Source organism: Xenopus laevis, chromosome 6S, assembly GCF_017654675.1.
Source record: "Xenopus laevis strain J_2021 chromosome 6S, Xenopus_laevis_v10.1, whole genome shotgun sequence".
NCBI classification, from domain to species: Eukaryota; Metazoa; Chordata; class Amphibia; order Anura; family Pipidae; genus Xenopus; species Xenopus laevis.
The window spans coordinates 17,029,860-17,047,867 of record NC_054382.1 but is presented as its reverse complement, the minus strand read 5'-3'; the positions used below and the strand labels follow the sequence as shown (position 1 = coordinate 17,047,867).

General features: G+C 39.6%; 1 protein-coding gene across 10 annotated transcripts in view; it reads left to right on the top strand.

Moving 5' to 3' along the window:
- The window catches only part of LOC108719847 (supervillin), a 123,641-nt gene that overhangs the window by 50,367 nt on the left and 55,266 nt on the right, over nt 1-18,008 (top strand). For 8 of the 10 annotated variants that reach the window (XM_041567390.1, XM_041567391.1, XM_041567384.1 and 5 more), the window contains 5 exons: nt 1,802-1,863; nt 4,401-4,537; nt 6,953-7,048; nt 10,866-11,121; nt 12,512-13,097. In XM_041567390.1, coding sequence (XP_041423324.1) covers nt 1,802-1,863; nt 4,401-4,537; nt 6,953-7,048; nt 10,866-11,121; nt 12,512-13,097 — 1,137 coding nt within the window. The remainder of the gene's footprint in view (nt 1-1,801; nt 1,864-4,400; nt 4,538-6,952; nt 7,049-10,865; nt 11,122-12,511; nt 13,098-18,008) is intronic. The other 2 variants (XM_041567387.1, XM_041567393.1) reach the window with 1 other exon arrangement.

The following is an 18,008-nucleotide window of genomic DNA, read 5'->3' as shown; positions in this document are numbered from 1 at the left end:
TCACCTTTTCTTAATTAAATTGTGGTAATTCTGTTTCTACCTAATTTATTACCCTTATCTGTGCAGGCACTTTTTATTTCATTTTATTTTGGTTATTCTAATCATGAATTCAGAATAAAATTGATACTAGCACTTTAATTAATTAATCACTTAATTTAGTATTTTGTAAGTAATTTATAATCATTACTTAAAGGCACAAAGTACCTAACAGGGTATTCACCTTTTGGTGTTGAACACCATCACGTAATAACGAATCACAATATATTTTCTTTAAAATATTTATTGAAATTATTCACAATCATTTGAAACTGAACAGCTGAATAATACAGATATCTTTAATTAATGTGGTATTTATAATTGGTGGGTGATTAGATGGAGAGGGGTTTTACTCTCTTTTAATTTTAGCAAGTGTATAACCAGGTAATTATACCTCTCTCTTTCTAGAAAGTGAATTCTAATTTAATTAGGGTGTAGAAAACAAACCTTCTCTTTTATATAAACCCCATTGCAACTGCTCATGGTCACATAGGTCTAACTAATCTAGACAGGTAAATCCTTTTGCTGTGTTACTACATAACCACCTTTATATATGTATGTGATGTGGTTTATATATATTATTCAGCAATCCCATTAGTTCTAGGGGAGTTTACAATCTAAGGGACTATCGCATTCACACATAGGAGGGTCAATTTCATCAGGAACCAATTAATTATTGGCATGTGGGACAAACCCATGTAAGCACGAGGAGAGCATGCAAAACCTGAAACCAGTTGTTGCACCTACTTTTTCCCAGTTTGATTATTAGAAAGTTTTGAGGGCTGTAGCCAATCACATCGGTCAAACAAATAAACACAAACCAAGCCAAATGATGGAAAAAATGTATCATACATTAAGCAAGCCGCTGCGCCATTTCATAGTCCCAGTTGGTTATTCTTTTTGTTTATCTGTTATTCTGTAATAGATCAAGGGCAAAACAATAGTGCAAACTGAGTTAAGTTGCTTTTTTAAAAAATTTAAACCTTTTATTTTTAATAATATCTCCGATCAGCAACTTCCCCAACTTATCCCTAATGACCGCAAGTACTCCAGCCTCCTATTATGAAGCCATGAAACCAAAATGTAGCCAAGCAGCTGTGTTACAATCCATTCATAACTAGAAGTGTTTTTTAAGTATCCTGAGAAACAACCGTTTCCGGCACTTATGTACTGAACACTTCAGTTATACAGTCGACATTATATTGTTCTCATAACCCACTTTGGGTGCCTTGACCTAAACTGTCTCCAGGACAAATGGTGGGTATTTATAGACATGGGTCACTGACATTTCTTTGATACTTTCTTTTATACATTGTTCAACTGCATCAAATTGCAATCATTTAGAGGGCTGGCAGCCTAACTATATAGAGCAGTGATCCCCAACCTTTTGAACCCATGAGCAACATTCAGAAGTAAAAGGGTTTGGGGTGCAACACTAGCATGAAAAAAGTTCTTGGGGTGCCAAATAAGTGCTGTGATTGGCCATTTGGTAGGCCCTATGTGGATTGTCAACCTACATTAAGGCTCTGTTTCGCAGTACACTTGGTTTTATACAACCAAAACTTGGCTCCAAGACTGGAATTCAAAAATAAGCCCCTGCTTTGTGGTCACTGGGAGCAACATCCAAGGCATTGGAGAGCAACATGTTGCTCATAAGCTACTGGTTGGGGATCACTGATATAGAGTTTGAGACCAAGAAATTTTTTTTAGAACTGAATACCCAAGATGCATGTACATATTCGACTATTCTTTTTTCTATTTGCAGAAGAAACAAAAGTGGATGAACGAGCCAAGCTTAGTGTGGCTGCCAAGAGGCTTCTATTCAGGGTAACTGAACTGTTTATTGGGAAATAAGTCTTTGTCACTGCTGAGTGTGCCACTAGCGCTACATGAACTTTATCATCGACATGTGACTTCTCTGTCTCATCTATTTATAAATGTAACTGCTCTAGTTACTTACATGTTATCCTATACATGTTTTCATGCTGTGGGAGAGAGTAAATAATGTTAAATAGGAGATAGATTTGCAAAAGTCCCAAAGAGTCAGACAAACCAAATCCAAACTGTCGCCTTCATGTCACTGTGCTCAGCAGCATTTGGAGTAGATAAAAAGTCAGCACTCACCAACGAATTAGTGTGTCAATCAGGTGCATGTGTCAGGCAGCCACTTCCAGCCGAAATTTTGCCACTTTTGTATATAGACAGCACCATCCAAAGTAATTTTTCTTAAAAAGCCTTTATTTGAAGGGCTTCATCTCAGACAAGAATACAGTTCAGCAACGTTTCAGGCTTTGGCTGGTGTAAGCCTGAAACGTTGCTGAACTGTATTCTTGTCTGAGATGAAGCCCTTCAAATAAAGGCTTTTTAAGAAAAATTACTTTGGATGGTGCTGTCTATATACAAAAGCAGCAGCATTTGGAAACATGTTTAGGATAACCTCTCTGTTTGCCACTGCTACCAGCTTCCTTTTAATGAGTTTTTTATCATGCTGGGAATTATGTTGGCTCTTTACATTTATTCATTAATAAAAATTTTTTTGTTTGTTTAGCATTTGTACCCAGTTAATGCTCAATTTTTTAATGTAACTGATAATGGGTCAATTCAATTCCAAGTTTCCCTACATGAGATGTTTTTCTTATTGAATTATATATAGAGAGGCTACATGCCTAGAGAATAGCTATTGTTCTTATAATTATTGTCTGTAAACTAGTAGGTGCCACCTTCTTTTTTTAGGCTGATGGCAGATCCAGTGCTTTTCAGATCTGTCTCTACAGATCTCTCTACTACTACTAGTAGTACCTCTTTCCGTGTGGGGTAGCAATGTTACAGTTAGTCATATACTGTACTGTCTTATATTTCAGCTTACATCACTTCTCCAAACAATGCCTTTATGCTACATTTCAGGCATGGTGAGAAAGTTATGACGGCTACAGTCAGTTCTGTAATTGTATATTCCAGCCCACAAAAGCAGACTTTCCTTAGGTTAGCGTGAATGATGTATTGCACGTGTAGGCATTAAAGCCTATTAATATCTGTATATCTGACACCCTCGGGTAATATAATATGTATTTGCTGGATGATATTCCTACTTGTTAAGGTGAAAGAGCTGTTTAGATCACATAGCATCTGTTCCAGGGTATTAGTAAACCCCAGAAATGTATCTAGTCTTCTCTAATGGAAATTTGCTGTTATCCCTGTAAACAGTGAATGTCTCAGGCTTTCAAAGCCCATGTGGACTACAGTAGTAAAACCACTGTGGAGAGAAAGGGACAGCTGGAAACCAGTTCTGAGCTAAAACACACCATTACCCTCTCTGCTTCTTCCATTTGTGTATCTGTGTAGTTGTAACTCAGTGTTATGCTTATGATAGAATATAATGCTGATTCTTTGTCTAGTGCTGCTCCATTTCATGGCTAGGACCAAATGTATTTCCTGGGATTTGGGATATGGCTACGGGAATATTTGTATTATAATTGATCAGCGTCACTCTCAACCTGAGCTAGAGTCTGGTTTTTCATACGATGCTGTAATGTCTCTAGCTGTAAGGCATATCCCATGAGTAGTGATTAAATAACAGGAGGTCCATCCAGGATCTCTCCAGTGACTACAATTTCAAGGGTCAACTGGTTTGTGGATAGTGGTCACTGAAATGTCTTATTAGTTGTATTTATCTTTCTATATAGGCCTTCTCCCATTCATCTTCTAGCCTGTCAATGACCCTAACAACCAGCAAACATCCAAGGTGGCTAAGCAATTCAGAGACCAAGGAAATTGAAAGTAGGCAGTGTTACACTTCTAGAGGCCCATTTATCAAAGGTCGAATTTCAAATTCAAGTGAATTTTTTCAATTCGAATTTAATCCGTTCGACTGGGAGGTTTTTTAAGAAAAAATTCGAATGACTAAAATTTGATCGATTTGTTCCGTCCTGAAAATTCAAGTCTTATTTGATTCGTGTTTGATTCGTACTAATCTAATTTTTTCCTGAAAAAAACCTTGAGTTTTAGGAAGGCTATAAACATCTCCAAATGGCTCTGTTATTGACTTCTACATGAACTCGGCAGGTTTTAGGTGGTGAATATTCGAATTAGGACTGTTTCCATGGTTGAGTTGATAAATCTCACATTTTAATTTACATTCAAATAGAGGGATTAAAATTCGAATGAGAGAATTTTGAAACTGGAAAATTCTAATTTACTATTCGACCTTTAATAAATCTGCCCCCTAGTGTCTAAACCATAGTAAAAGTTAGTGTACTCAAACTATGTGGGAAAATTGACCCAGTAATCATATAACGATATCACTAGTAAGTTTTTTGTCCAACGTCTTGCAAGACCTTTTCACAGTCTAATACAAACTTTTGCAGGAAATGGAAAAATCCCTGGAGGCAAAACCAGCCAAGCCACGTCCCAAGAACGCAGCAGTGGAGAGAAGGCTTCGCCGAGCACTGGACCGGTCTCGCACACAGCCAGTTACCAGCGAAGAGGTGGTCATTGCCGCTACGTAAGTGCCTCCTCTGTTCATTGTTCAGTAGACAGGTAATTTGAATTAGCTATGGGAACCAGGCTCTTGTAAGCTCACGGCTGGTGGGACTGTATGGTGCAGGCAATTGATATGTTAGGTATAATAGAATGCACCGCATATGCAAGGCAACAGGAGCCATTTCCTATGATGGGGTTGTCATTAGCCAACTGTAGTAGTCTCTTATGATCACGTGGCTCTACAGTAATCACCGAGGCTTTGTAACCTCTACACTGGCCTTCTCCTCTCACTCATTATACAGTTATGGGGCACAAGAGTTTTTGGGATTGTGCAGTCCAGTCCAGGTGTTTGTTTTGTGGCAGGAAACATTTATCCCTTTGCACATTTTATAGTGTATGTGATGGATGTGAACCTTTATGTAAGAACTTTTATAGAGTTGTGAAATACAACTTCCCAGCATCTTTAGCCCCCAGCTGACACACAATAGTTGGATGAGATCAAGACTACAGTCACAGCTCATCTTTAACACTTTTTATACGTTGACAGGAGATTTATTAAAGGAACACTCATTGCTTATAAAGGTAAATGTACTTTCGCTTGTTCACATATTTTCATGCAATATAAAAGTGGTGCATGGGATGTTCTCTCTAGCCTGCTGAAGATCTACACTGTTGCCCAGCAAAATTTTTACCCTAATCCCTCATACTTTCTGCTGCCTAAAACAGTAATTAGCATTCATGAGTCTGCAAAACATGTTCTGCTTTTTCATGAAAAAAAAAACAATTGCTAAGATTCGTTAATAAACTTTGTTCACACACTTTGTTTCTATAAACTGGAGTTATTAAAGGACTTATATACACCTGAGGTTACCTACCTTACCTCTTACGGTGTGGTCCGACCTTCCAGTAGGGGGAATCCTTCAGTAACTCAAAAGTCCCCAAAAACAAGAGATTATGGTTGAACATACCCTAGTTATCCTTCCCAGGGATATTTTTATTTAATCATGTAAGTTCATGCTTCACATCACAAAGAATCAAATCTGACTCTGGAGTGTGAAGACTTAACTAGGCTTGCTTTTGGGAATTGTTTACGCTTGTTTTTTTTCTTGTTGAAAGAATGTTGTGCAGGGCAGTGTGACATATTTGACTGTACTTTTCTTGGGCAGCAGAACAGAGAAAATGCTGAAGGATGAGATGGGTTATTTAGTTTCAGTAATCTATGGACCCTTATCCAAGTCTATTTTTGGGGCAGTGAGTGTTTTTAGTACATGATCATGCTACAGGTTGTTGCTGGTGATAAAAATGTAAAATTAAAAACTGAAATTAAAATTGTCTTCAATAATCGGTCAACTAATTGAAATGCATTTTAATCAATTTCGCCATGCAAGACCTGGATTCCGTATGTTGTAGCTTTATATAGATGTTTCCAAACTGAATGGCTCAGAGCAATGGCTTTCCTTCTAAAACATGGGTTTAGCTTTATAGTGGCCAAATGGAAGGTATCCATGCAACCTGTTTTATCATGGCATTAGCTGCTTCAATCAAAATCACTGATATTTTCAGATTCAATCAAAATCACTGATATTTTCAGAATATTATTGACAAACAATTAAAAATTCCCAACTTTTTTCGAATTCTAGGGCCCATATACCTGCAACTTTTTTCAATTCAATTTTATCATTTAAGTTTGACTTTGAAACCAAAATGTGTTTTAACTCTCTCTGGCACCTAGGACTGACATAAGTGGTCAAGGGCTCAGAGAAAACCATAGTTCCATGTTCCATATTCTTCATAAAATTTGTCACGGACATCATCTTCTCTTGTTTTTCCCAGAAACTAAATCTGCAGGGGGAGGCATTTTTTTTTCTAAGCTGCTTAACTGGGGTGACCCCAAGATTTATGCTAAGCATTGGCACATATGCCTTTAGCCATTCAGACAACTTGTATATACTTGTGAACTTTAAGTCTTTGAGACCTTGATATCCTATGGCCATTATGAATTATTGGAATTGTTCCAATATGGTTTTATTAACTTTAGGACTCCTATTGTATAACGAGTCTGTTGATTACACTTTGTTGCTCCAAGATCTGCAAAGAGGGTTACTGGATCAATTAACCATTTAAATGAGAGAGAGAGACAACCTTTTGCACTCCAGCAGCTGCAAAACTGCCAATAGCGCCTCCATCTAGTGTGGGGATCCTGGGAATTTTAGGTGTGCAACTGCCGGAAGATAGAAAGTTGCTTGTCTCTCCTTATATCACATTTGTTTATTTTCTATAACAGACTTTGCCAAGTTACCACAATTAATATGAATTTGGCTAACTGTCTGATGTTAACATGCTATTAATGTTATTTAATTCACTCTCTAATTGTGTTTAATTCATTCCATTCTTTTCCCCCCTGTGCTGTATTTTTTTCCATTTTGCAATGTACTAGTGAGCCTAGTGCTGCTTCGCACACTGTGACCACACACACGGTTCTCCCTCGAATACCTAGCCCCACTGTAACTAAGAGCTCTGTACACCATATCAGGTACCAGCGGGTGTGTTTGCATGGAGACCAGCAAGAGTCCAGCCTGGCAGATGCCTCTTAAAATATTAAATGGTCTAATAACCTTATGACTAACCACTGCTTCAGTGCATTACAATATAACCATTTTCCTTTTCAGACTGCATGCTCAATGAGTTACTTTATAAATAAATTAACCTACTAAGGTATGAGCAATGCATGTGGCCTTTACTTGTCATCCCAACATGGAAGGGTGGGCATTAGTGATGACGTATAGCTTACAAAACCCATACCTTTGCAAAGCAGGGGGATCTTTGGTTCAGGATACTTGCCATATAGACAAGGGCATTACCAGCCAGAAGATGTCGCCTACAAACAGAAAAAAAATTGGCAACTAAAAGAAGAGGCTAATAGAAAGTTAATATAATTTGTGGTGGTACCTGTAGCAAATTTAAAAGCACACACAAAAAATATCCTCTTATTCATTTACCCATTATTTGTTGTTTCATAACATTTTCTCTGGCTTATAGACTCATGAGACTTAGCCATTAGAAGAAGCATTATTGGCAGCCATATAGGATGCCATCCATGTAGGACAGAAGGAAGGTGCCTGTAGCAGGTCATACATAAATTTAACAGGATAAATGTTGACTATTCCCAATCAACCCATTCAAAACACCTCGGAGACCTTGGCCTGTGGTTTCCATTCATGTCAATGGCATGAAGCACAGGGTGGTGGTGGGGCTTTTCCCAGCTGGCTGATATACGCTGGTGGAGAAATGTTATATTGATCTTAGCCAAATATGTTTATCATAAGCATAAACAAAATTAATATATATTACTATATTCTTCCTACTTTAATATCTATTCTCTTTATTTTTATTTTTGTTTTCTATTGCAAAGTATGGACTGCTTTATTGTAACTTAATTCTTTCTAATTGTTTAATTAGAAATGTATATTTTCTTCAAGTTTTCTATTTTTTTACAAACATGTACTGCTTCAAGAGGGTGCCACTCTCTTGGAGCTGGTAGAGCTTACAAGGAGCCATTGATGGCCTTAGTTCAAAGAAATGTACAAGCAGATAGTAGATCTAACATTTCAGGTTAGATTAAAATAAGTTTTTTCCAATTTTTCTCTTAACTCACGAAATCCCTTTACACAAGCTAGTCTTAGACTGCCATCACATGGCTACAAACAGGCATTTGATTTGTACGTGTGTGTCTTGTCCCATAGGAAACAAGAAAAGCTATTTTAGGCTGCCACAAACCTCCACACAAATCTTTTATCTGAAAGCCGCAAGTGCCTTCAGTGTTGTTTTAACAGGAATATCACCAGTCAGCTATAAGTCGTTTATTTTTGATGTCTGTTTTGGCTGCATCCCATATCATTTCCCATTTTGGCTTTGTTCCTAGTTAGAAAAACCCTGAGCACAGTGGAAAGAATAGTTTTCTGTGTTAAGGGTGTGGACATCCCCTGGAAAAGAGAAATGTCTCCCTTGAGGTGCAGCTCTTTTCAGTTAAAAGCTCTGAAATTACAGGAAAGGCATTGCCATGGCTACCTGCTGTTGTGAGAGACTGTGGGACCTGCCTGGATTTGGTTTCACTCATGTGCCTCCAGAGGAGACCGCCAGGTTTTTTGCCCATGGTCATCTCCTACTGCTACAGCCATGAGGTGATATAAAATGGTCAGGCCACCAAGACCCGAGCCTAGAGCCTCATGTTTATTGGTCTGGAAGCTCTGGTACTGCTCATGAGACACAGTAGTTTTATAAATTTCCCGTGAGTCAATTCTCTGACTTGCTTGTGAAAATTTGTGCATATGCACGAATAAAGGGGAGGGGGAGAGGGGTGATAAGCGGCAGCGGGCCTAGGCACTCCTGTTATGTAAATCCGGCCCTGAAAATGGTCGCCAAGTTTTAATGCTCTTCCTGTACCCACGGGCTTCAGATATGTGTGCAGAATGTGCTTTGTATGTAAGCTCAGGTGCATGTTCTCCTTGGAGTAATAGCATGCATTTCTTCCATGTTTTAGGTCAGGGATAGGCAACCTATAAGGTTCTGGCTGATGCAGAACTTCACCACCCTCCCCGGCAGCTCCGCTATCAGGAGGAATATTTCAAATAGTAGTTCTGCATCATCCTTTATGTATGTTGCTTATCCCTCTTTAAGTAAATTCCATGCACATGTTCCTTTTATGCTTCTTGTTCCTAAAAAAACTTTCTGAAATTAGAGGCAGAGATATAAAAGCTGTCTGATTCATGAGGCCTGCCCACCAACAGCAGGGTGATATCGGGTTAATCCAAGCGTTTGGCCCTAGGGAATGATCGGATTACAACGGAGAGAATGGACGATGGGACGAGGACCGCATCAACTAGCCGACGCGGTCCTTGATCACCAGAAAAATCAAACCTCCCCGATGGAAATCTTGGCCAGATATCGATCGGGGACACCCGTTGGAACCCCCCATACACTGGCAGATAAGCTGCAGAATCAGTATAAAGGACAGATGTCGGCAGCCTTAAGTGTAAGGCTGCTGTTTAGATAATTGCACCATAACGGCTCTTATGGACCCCTTCTCCCAAATGTGTAGAAGAACAAGGGTGACACTATGTATTGATCAGTAACATGATCAGGTACCTCATTGTGATACTAATGGCTAATGTGTGAACCAATTGGGAAATTGGTAGCCCTTCTTTAGTAGCTGTTTTTTTCCTTGTGGTATATGTGAATTCCAAATGCACCCAGTTGTAGTGAATATGTAGAAAAAGATTATTCATATCTGTATCTACTGGTCTTCCTCTCCCAAGGCCAACCCCCAGAACCTAATGTTTACTCATATATTGACTGAACTGATCCATGATTCCTGGTAAGCGATAAATAGGCCCAACACCATAGTATGAGAAATATTCCCCATATCATGATGCTTGTATCACCATGTTTCACTGACTTCAATCTGTACTGTGGTTTGAATTCCGTGTTTGGCGGTCTTCTGATAAACTGTCTGCAGCCCCTAGACCCAAAAAGAACAATCTTGCTTTCATCAGTCCACAAAATGTTGTGCCATTTCTCTGAGAGCCTTGCCTCAGGCTTCAGCAAGCTGCCAGTTGCAAGGGGCAGCAAAACGACAGCCTGAGTGTGTGCAGGTAACTTTAAATACAAGTTTAATAAGTGCATCAATTTGCATTGACTCATGACAGTAGCCCCAGTATTTTATAATGGCCCCAGCATGTCTGCATGCAGAAAGCTATTACTCTGAAAACTTCTCGCATAGTGCTATGCAATAAGTTCTATGAGCACTTATACAGTATCATTTTTCCTGGGGTGCTAGAACTGGAATCTTTTTGCCTTAGGGTTTCCAGTTTTCTGAAAGATTGTAAGTGCTTCAAAGCAGATCATAGTACTTATGGTTAGCTGCAGACAAGTATGCTTGTTTCTCTGGTGTGAAGAAATATCTTTCATGTGCAAACTGTGCTAAAATGGACAGGTTGCATACATTTAGGAATGCATCTCTGAGTCATGCTTTCTGCTCAAGAGAGCATGGGAGAATAAAAGAGGAGTTGAGGCAAGATTCCAGGGTTCCCAGTGTCCTAATGACTACAGTTAATTCTCTAGGAGTGAAATCCATGCGACCTAAATTATTAAAGCAAATTAATAGAGCTTGTTGGCCTTTGTCCTTTCATTAATGCATGTATATGTACAACAAAGCATTGCTGCATATTGTTTCTACAATAAAAATTAGCCTTGAGAGTTGTCTCCTTTGCCTTGCTGTTTAGCTTTCCTCTTGGGTGACACAATGTCCATGACTTCACCCATCTTATTGTTTGCACCTCTTGCTCTCTCAGTTTGCAGGCATCATCCCATAAAAATGCAATATCAAAGCAAGAGGAGATTGTGCAGAAGGAACTTCTCGATGACCAGAGCATCCCCGAAGAGCCTGATACTTCCTCTCTTTCTTTATCTGAAAAAATGGCGTTGTTTAATAAGCTTTCCCAGCCAATAACAAAAGAGGTGTCTACAAGAAACAGGATGGATATACGACTAAGGCGAATGAATGCACGTTACCAGACTCAGCCCGTCACCCTTGTGGAGGTTGAACAGGTTGGTTTAAAAACATGACCCCTATGTTACACAGGAGCCAACGATATCCTGTAAAATATGCGTGATGTTTACTGATGCTTCTCATTATATTCAGTGCTTAGTGGAGTTAATTGTGTCATGTGACTAAAAAAAGGGGATATTAAGCCACCTCTCAGAGTTTCATAGCACTCAACCTGTGGCCTCATTATTAGGTAATTGAACTTAGTGGCTTTTAATATATTTATATTTTACATCAAGTAGTACATTATTACATAAATATCTGTCACTCTACTATTTGCCGGTGACGTGTAAGGATACAGTTTCTCTCCAGATAATCCTGAAGCGGTCATCAACTGACATCCATATGATACACTTACAGACTTCTCAGAAGCCTTGTATGTTGGCGGATTGTTTTCAGAATAGATCCACCATCCACTGTCCAGCCAGTGATTTAGGTTTGCAGTGTCCACTAATCTAATGCCCGTCATAGATTGATTGAAGTGCCCTAGTACCCAACCAGATAGATAATTCTGCAGCAGGTAACCAACTGACATCCATATGATGCACTTATGTGCTTCTCAGAAGCTTTATATGTTGGTGGATTGTAGCCACCATCCATAGTCCAGCCTGTGACTGTGTGAGGTTTATGATGTCCACTAATCTAGTGCCTGTCATAGACTAAGGTGCTTTAGCACCCAACTGAGCACCATATTTTAATCTGGTCCATCAAGAGGGTGGTTTAATCAAGGGTATGTCTGCAAGCCCAGTGTTGTAGGCAGGCAGTGGAATGGTGGCTTGTGTTCTGTAGGACCCTGTGTGCTAAAATTAGTCCAGTGGGGTGTATCATGGTCCACGACTCCACTGTTAACCCTTGGGTGTGTCAATGAACTGAGTAGAATCCCTTACCTGGGGAGAGGGGCAAAGTCTAAAATTTGCCTCCCTTAAACTTGCTATGAGCTTGTGTGCAACAATTGGCAATGATCCTATAACTGCACCTCTTCAACACTAATTGGTTGTGTCTTTTTGGAGCAGCCAATCAAAGCAGAGACTTTCCTTGTTAGATCCTTCAACTGTGCACAGAATTTACATGGATTAGGATCTTTATAATCCACCTCATCCTCTAACCATGACTAGCAAACCCTTTGTAAATAAGGAGGAAACTGGCAATTAGGAAGGGTGTAAAATGTTGTCATAAATTGCAGGTGAAGAAATGTGTGTTAATGTAAAGGGTAAATTCCCATTATTCTTCTTGGATAAAGCCTCATAATTCAGATGTAAAACAGGGCTTAGCCTTGCATCCAGAGCTACTTGCATACTTCATACTCTCCAGCAAATGAATTATTTACAGAATTATTAGGTGAAGTTTCAGCTTACTAACATCTGGTTTTGCTTTGTTTTAAACTTCACGCAGTATAAGAATGGAGGCGAAAAGATCGGCCCCTTATCTCACAGTGTTGTAACTTCCGTGGCCACCCTAACCTCTCGGCCGTCTCCTGTCAGCCCTGGGGATATGCATGCGGCAAAGTCCTTCAGTTATGAGGAAAGAATATCAAATGTCTCCAGCACTTCAACCCTGCTGCACACTTCAGTGGAGACAGGAAGCACTTCAGAAAGGAGCTTGCTGCTCTCCGAACCCTGCAGTCCCCCAAGTGTTAAAGATAAAGTCTATGAAAAGGAACCGAGGAAACCAATGTTGGAAGAGACAAGAGTCTCTGCAGCAGAAGATAGCAGCTTCAGAAAATGCAGTGAGCTCCATAAGGAAACAACCCACCCCGCTCTTGATGTGGCAAAGGAGGAAGAACATGTTGAGGAGCCGAAAATGCCTGGGCATGTTGCCTCAAGTAGAAGCACAGTGGAGTTACTCAGCCCCCAGAAGCTGTCCCAGCCTGCTGAAGCTACAGAATCCCAAGCACCTGAAAGTGCCCTGCAGGTAGACGCTGAAGAGAAGGAGAGCCTGCACACTGACACTAGCATGAGGAGAAGGAAAGATCTCCACGGTAAGAACACATTCTTTTCACAAATATCCTTAGTAAATAGTGGTGCCCAATATTTATACAAAAAAAAGATATGCAGAGAGGCATCAATACCCACTGTAACTGCAGACTAAAATCAGCGAGGGTCTTGTAGAGAAACACAAGGGCTACGAGATGTTTTGGTCTCCTGTGTCCATGGGTTTTTAATTAAAAAAAAAATAAAATAAAAAAAAAAACTTTATATTTTATAGATTGTGAGCGTGTCTGTAATATACATTTTTTTTCATGTTAATAGAAATGTGAAGCAGCTGCAGTATCTGTGGTTATACGTACAAATTGCATTTTATGTTTATTGTTTACATTTTGTTTATTTTCCTTTCGGATATACAGTACAATATGAGGGTACAGATTAGCATGTTAGCAGATCAGTTCATCTGTGTGTGTATTTATATATATATATATGTGTGTGTGTGTGTGTGTGTATGTATGTGTGTATATGTATATATATATATATATATATATATATATATATTATGTATATATATATATATATTTATTTTGGATGGCACACCTCTTCCAAGTTGCACGGTTAAGTATTAATGTACACAGGGTATTAATAAGACAAAAAACGTGTATTGAGTAAAGCACATATTCATGGCATATATATATATATATATATATATATATATATATATATATATATATATATATATATATATATATATATATATATATATATATATATATATATATATATATATATATATATATATATATATGCAAAGAATAGCGACACTCACAGGTTTTTCTTCATGGTGCAAAAGTAGAAAGATTTATTGTACTCGACGTTTCGATCCCCCACAGGGATCTTTGTCAAGAGATTTCCAGGTTTGTTTACTGGAAATCTCTTGACAAAGATCCCTGTGGGGGATCGAAACGTCGAGTACAATAAATCTTTCTACTTTTGCACCATGAAGAAAAACCTGTGAGTGTCGCTATTCTTTGCTTCTATGATTACTTCACTTAGACGAGCACCCAGGTACTACCCTTGTCTACGGAGTGCACCCTTTGGATTTGGATATATATATATAGAGAGAGAGAGAGAGAGAGAGAGAGAGGCTATATTGGTTGCTTAGTAGGGGGACAATATAGTGAGCACAAAACATTGCATCTCTGTATACATAGGGGTGAAAACTGCTTTAGTGTTTGTGCATACAGTATAAGATTATAGCTACTATAGCTTATTTTGTGTACAGAACATTTCAGTGGCTTAACTAGATATTACCGGGCCCCGCAGCAAATTATTTTTCAGGCCCCCAAAATGTTTAGTGGTTGAATTGTTTTACCTATTGAAACTGTGTATGAATTAGGGCCTCATGGGGCCCCTATACCTCCTGGACCCCCTACAGCCGCAGGGTCTGCTTCCTCTATATTTACACCCCTGGAACATTTCTTCTCTGTGTTTGTAGTTCTAGATACGAGTGGGTGCTGCCGTGCCAGATGAGAGAGAGAGAGAGCCCCATGATATATGATTAATTAGGATTTGACAGTTGTATTATCTGCCCTTTTAGGGTTAGTATGTCTAAAAATAAGTTGCCTTTATGTCAGCTCTCAGAAGCCTCTTTATATACCATATGCAAAAGCTTCATATACACGGAATGGGTAAGATTTATAAGTGCGCATGTTATTATACAGATGCTGTTTTTTAGTGGCTCGCTGGAAGCTTTTTATTTTTTCCCAAGTCACTTCCTTTTTTTCTTATCGCTTCCTTCTGTTCTTTCCCATATGTTGAATTGCTGTCTGTTAATCAGGATGCAAGGAGTTTCTATTCTGCTCCCCCCCCCATGCTGCAGAGAATTCTCCTCCACTTCTGTTTAAAGCAAGGGAAGGTATAATGCAGCCTTGGGTGCTCCCTTGCTCAGCAACCAAAAATAAATAGCATAACATTTGCTTTAAGATTGAACAGGATTCGAGGGGAAGAACAGACCATTGGGAATAAAAATAAATAAATGCCTGGACAAATGAATGGGCCACAAGTACAGCATTTAGATAAAGGAAAAGACTGACATGTCCCCGTCCAGAAGGTCACTCCTCCATTGTGCCCATTCTACGCTGCGTGGGGATTTCCTCTTGTTGGTCTCCATTCCAGTAAACATCATGTATTAGGGGTTTAGTGGTTGAGAAAACCATTCCACACGTGTAGAATAAATCAAGAATCCAACTTTATTTGGGTATTTAAAAACAACAAACATGCATCCATTTACAGATGTACTCCTACCCTATAAACATGCCATAGGGAAGAAGTACATCTGTAAATGGATGCTTGTTTGTTGTTTTTAAATACCCAAATAAAGCTCATCTCATGATGAGTTTTTTTTTTTTTTTTTTAAATCCTTAGCGTGATGACAGCTCAGAACGGACTCTAAATATAGAATGTACGACACTGGCATGGTATAGTCCTAATAGAGCCGGCACTATAGATTCTAATCTCCATAGCACTTTATGTTAAAGCTATGGCTGTATTTTTGATCCGGGCTTTACATGTCCTTTTGTAGCAATCTGTATCCTCCATGTGTTTTGCTTTTATAGCCAGTAAAATATAAAGGCAAACAGAACATTCCTGCAGTTCAACAGCAACTACTCGGTACCCGCCGAATTGGCTGAGGCTGAAGGCTGTAGTTCAACAACAACAACTACTGGAAGTGTTTACTTTGGACATTCATACATTTCCTGTGTATTCAGAAAACTTCTAGCCTTCTATATAAATAAGATGTTTTCTCTGATAATAGCCTGGCAGACTCACCCATCATTATCTCATTAAAGGGGCAGTTCACTTTTAGGGCAGAGACACACGGTCAGATTTTGGAAGATTAGTCACCCGGCGACAAGTCTCCTCTTCTTCATGGTCGACTAGTCTCCCCCAATCTGCCTTCTCGCCAATCTCCCCAAATCTGAGCGTGTGTCTCTGCCCTAAAAGTGAACTGCCCCTTTAATGATATAATGATGGGTGTGTCTCTGCCCTTAAGTTAACTTTTAGTATGTTATAGAATGGCCTATTCAAAGGAACTTTTCAATTGGTCTTCATTATTTATTTTCTATAGTTTTTTAATTATTTGCCTTCTTCTGACTTCCAGCTTTAAAATGGGGGTCACTGAACCCATCTAAAAAGCAAATGCTCTGTAAATGTTATTGCTACTTTTTATTACTAATCTTTCAATTCAGGCCTCTCGTATTCATATTCCAGTCTCAAGTTCAAATCAGTAATTTGGACCCTGGAAACCATATTACTGAAATATCAAACTAGCAAGCTACTGAATAAAAAAAGCTAAATAACTCAAAAACCACAAATAATAATATGAAAGCTTAATTGCAAATTGTCTCGATATATCACTCTCTAAATCATACTATGTAAAGGTGAACAACCCCTTTAACCCCGAAGTCGCCCAACTTTTCCTCGTGAGGCAACTTCAGGTGACTTCGGTAATCGAAGCGCCGCAATTGCATTATCGCAGGCGATTTTTCATCTGCCATCTCCGTGTGTCTTCACAGTTAAATACAGGTATTAGACCTGTTATCAAGAATGCTCGGGACCTAGGGTTTTCCGGATAACAGATCTTTCTGTAATTTGGAACTTCATACCCAACATCTACTAAAAAATCATTAAACATTAAATAAACCCCAATAGGCTGGTTCTGCTTCCAATAAGGATTAATTATATCTTAGTTGGGATCAAGTACAAGCTACTGTTTTATTATTACAGAGAAGTCATTTTTAAGAATTTGGTTTATTTGGATAAAATGGAGTCTATGGGAGACAGCCTTTCCGTCGTCCTCAGTTTTCTGGATAACGGGTTTCCTGATAACGGATCCGAAGTCGCCCAAAGTTGCCTCATAAGAAAACTTCGGAAAACGAATTGCTCCAAGTGCCATCGCGCCGGTGATTTACATTCTAGCCGGCGGGAGGCAGTTCAGGGAGATTAGTTGCCCAGAAGAAGAGGAGATTTGTGGCCGAGCGACTAATCTCCCCGAATCTGAGCATGTGCCCTGGCCCTTAAGGGTCTTGTGGGTACGGTGGGCTTAGGAGGTGCTCGCCATTGTCCAACTAAATATTTTATTTATATTTTAAATATCTTATCATTGTGCTTTTAGCAAATTCCCTGTGCAGATTATATCAGTAGGAGGTACATATAGACCTGCATTTTATTAGAATATCCCTAATAGGGCTGGGTCTTGACAACTCTGCTTTAAATCCTAAACAAACAGGGCCGCCATTAGAAATCACGGGCCCCTGTACAACAACATTTTCGGGGCCCCCTGGGCCCCGCCCACACTAGCGCACAAACCCCACCCCAGATCCCGCCCACTCCACCCAAGCCCCACTCCATCCCGCCCAAAGACCACACAGACATCAACACTAAAAAACTAACCCCCCCACACACATTGGCGCCAAGGCCCACCTTACAAGTTAAACAAAATTGGGTGGCAGGGGCTTATAAAATATTAAAATAATACATTGTTGGCCAGGGGATTAAAAAAAAACCCACATTGGTGTTCAGTAGAATTGAACTCGTGGCTTCAGGACTTCAAGTTCGCGTCCTTTCGTGACTTTGGGTCTTTTCGCAGCTTCAGGACTTCAATTTCGTCTGTTTTCGTGACTTTGGGTATTTTCGCCGCTTTGGGAGTTCGGCTTTGGCTATTTTCGTGACTTTGGGTTTTTTCACCGCCTCGGGAGTTCGGCTGTTTTTGTGGCTTCCGGGGGGAACGGGGCCTGGACAGTGGGGTCATCTTCCTCTATAGCAGGCATGTCCAAAGTCAGGCCCGGGGGCCAAATGTGGCCTGTTTTCAAATTTACACCGGCCCTTGGCCTCCATCATGAAATTAATAATAATAATGCGGCCCGCCAGCAGAGTGCAATCAGGAATCGCCTAGCCGTAGC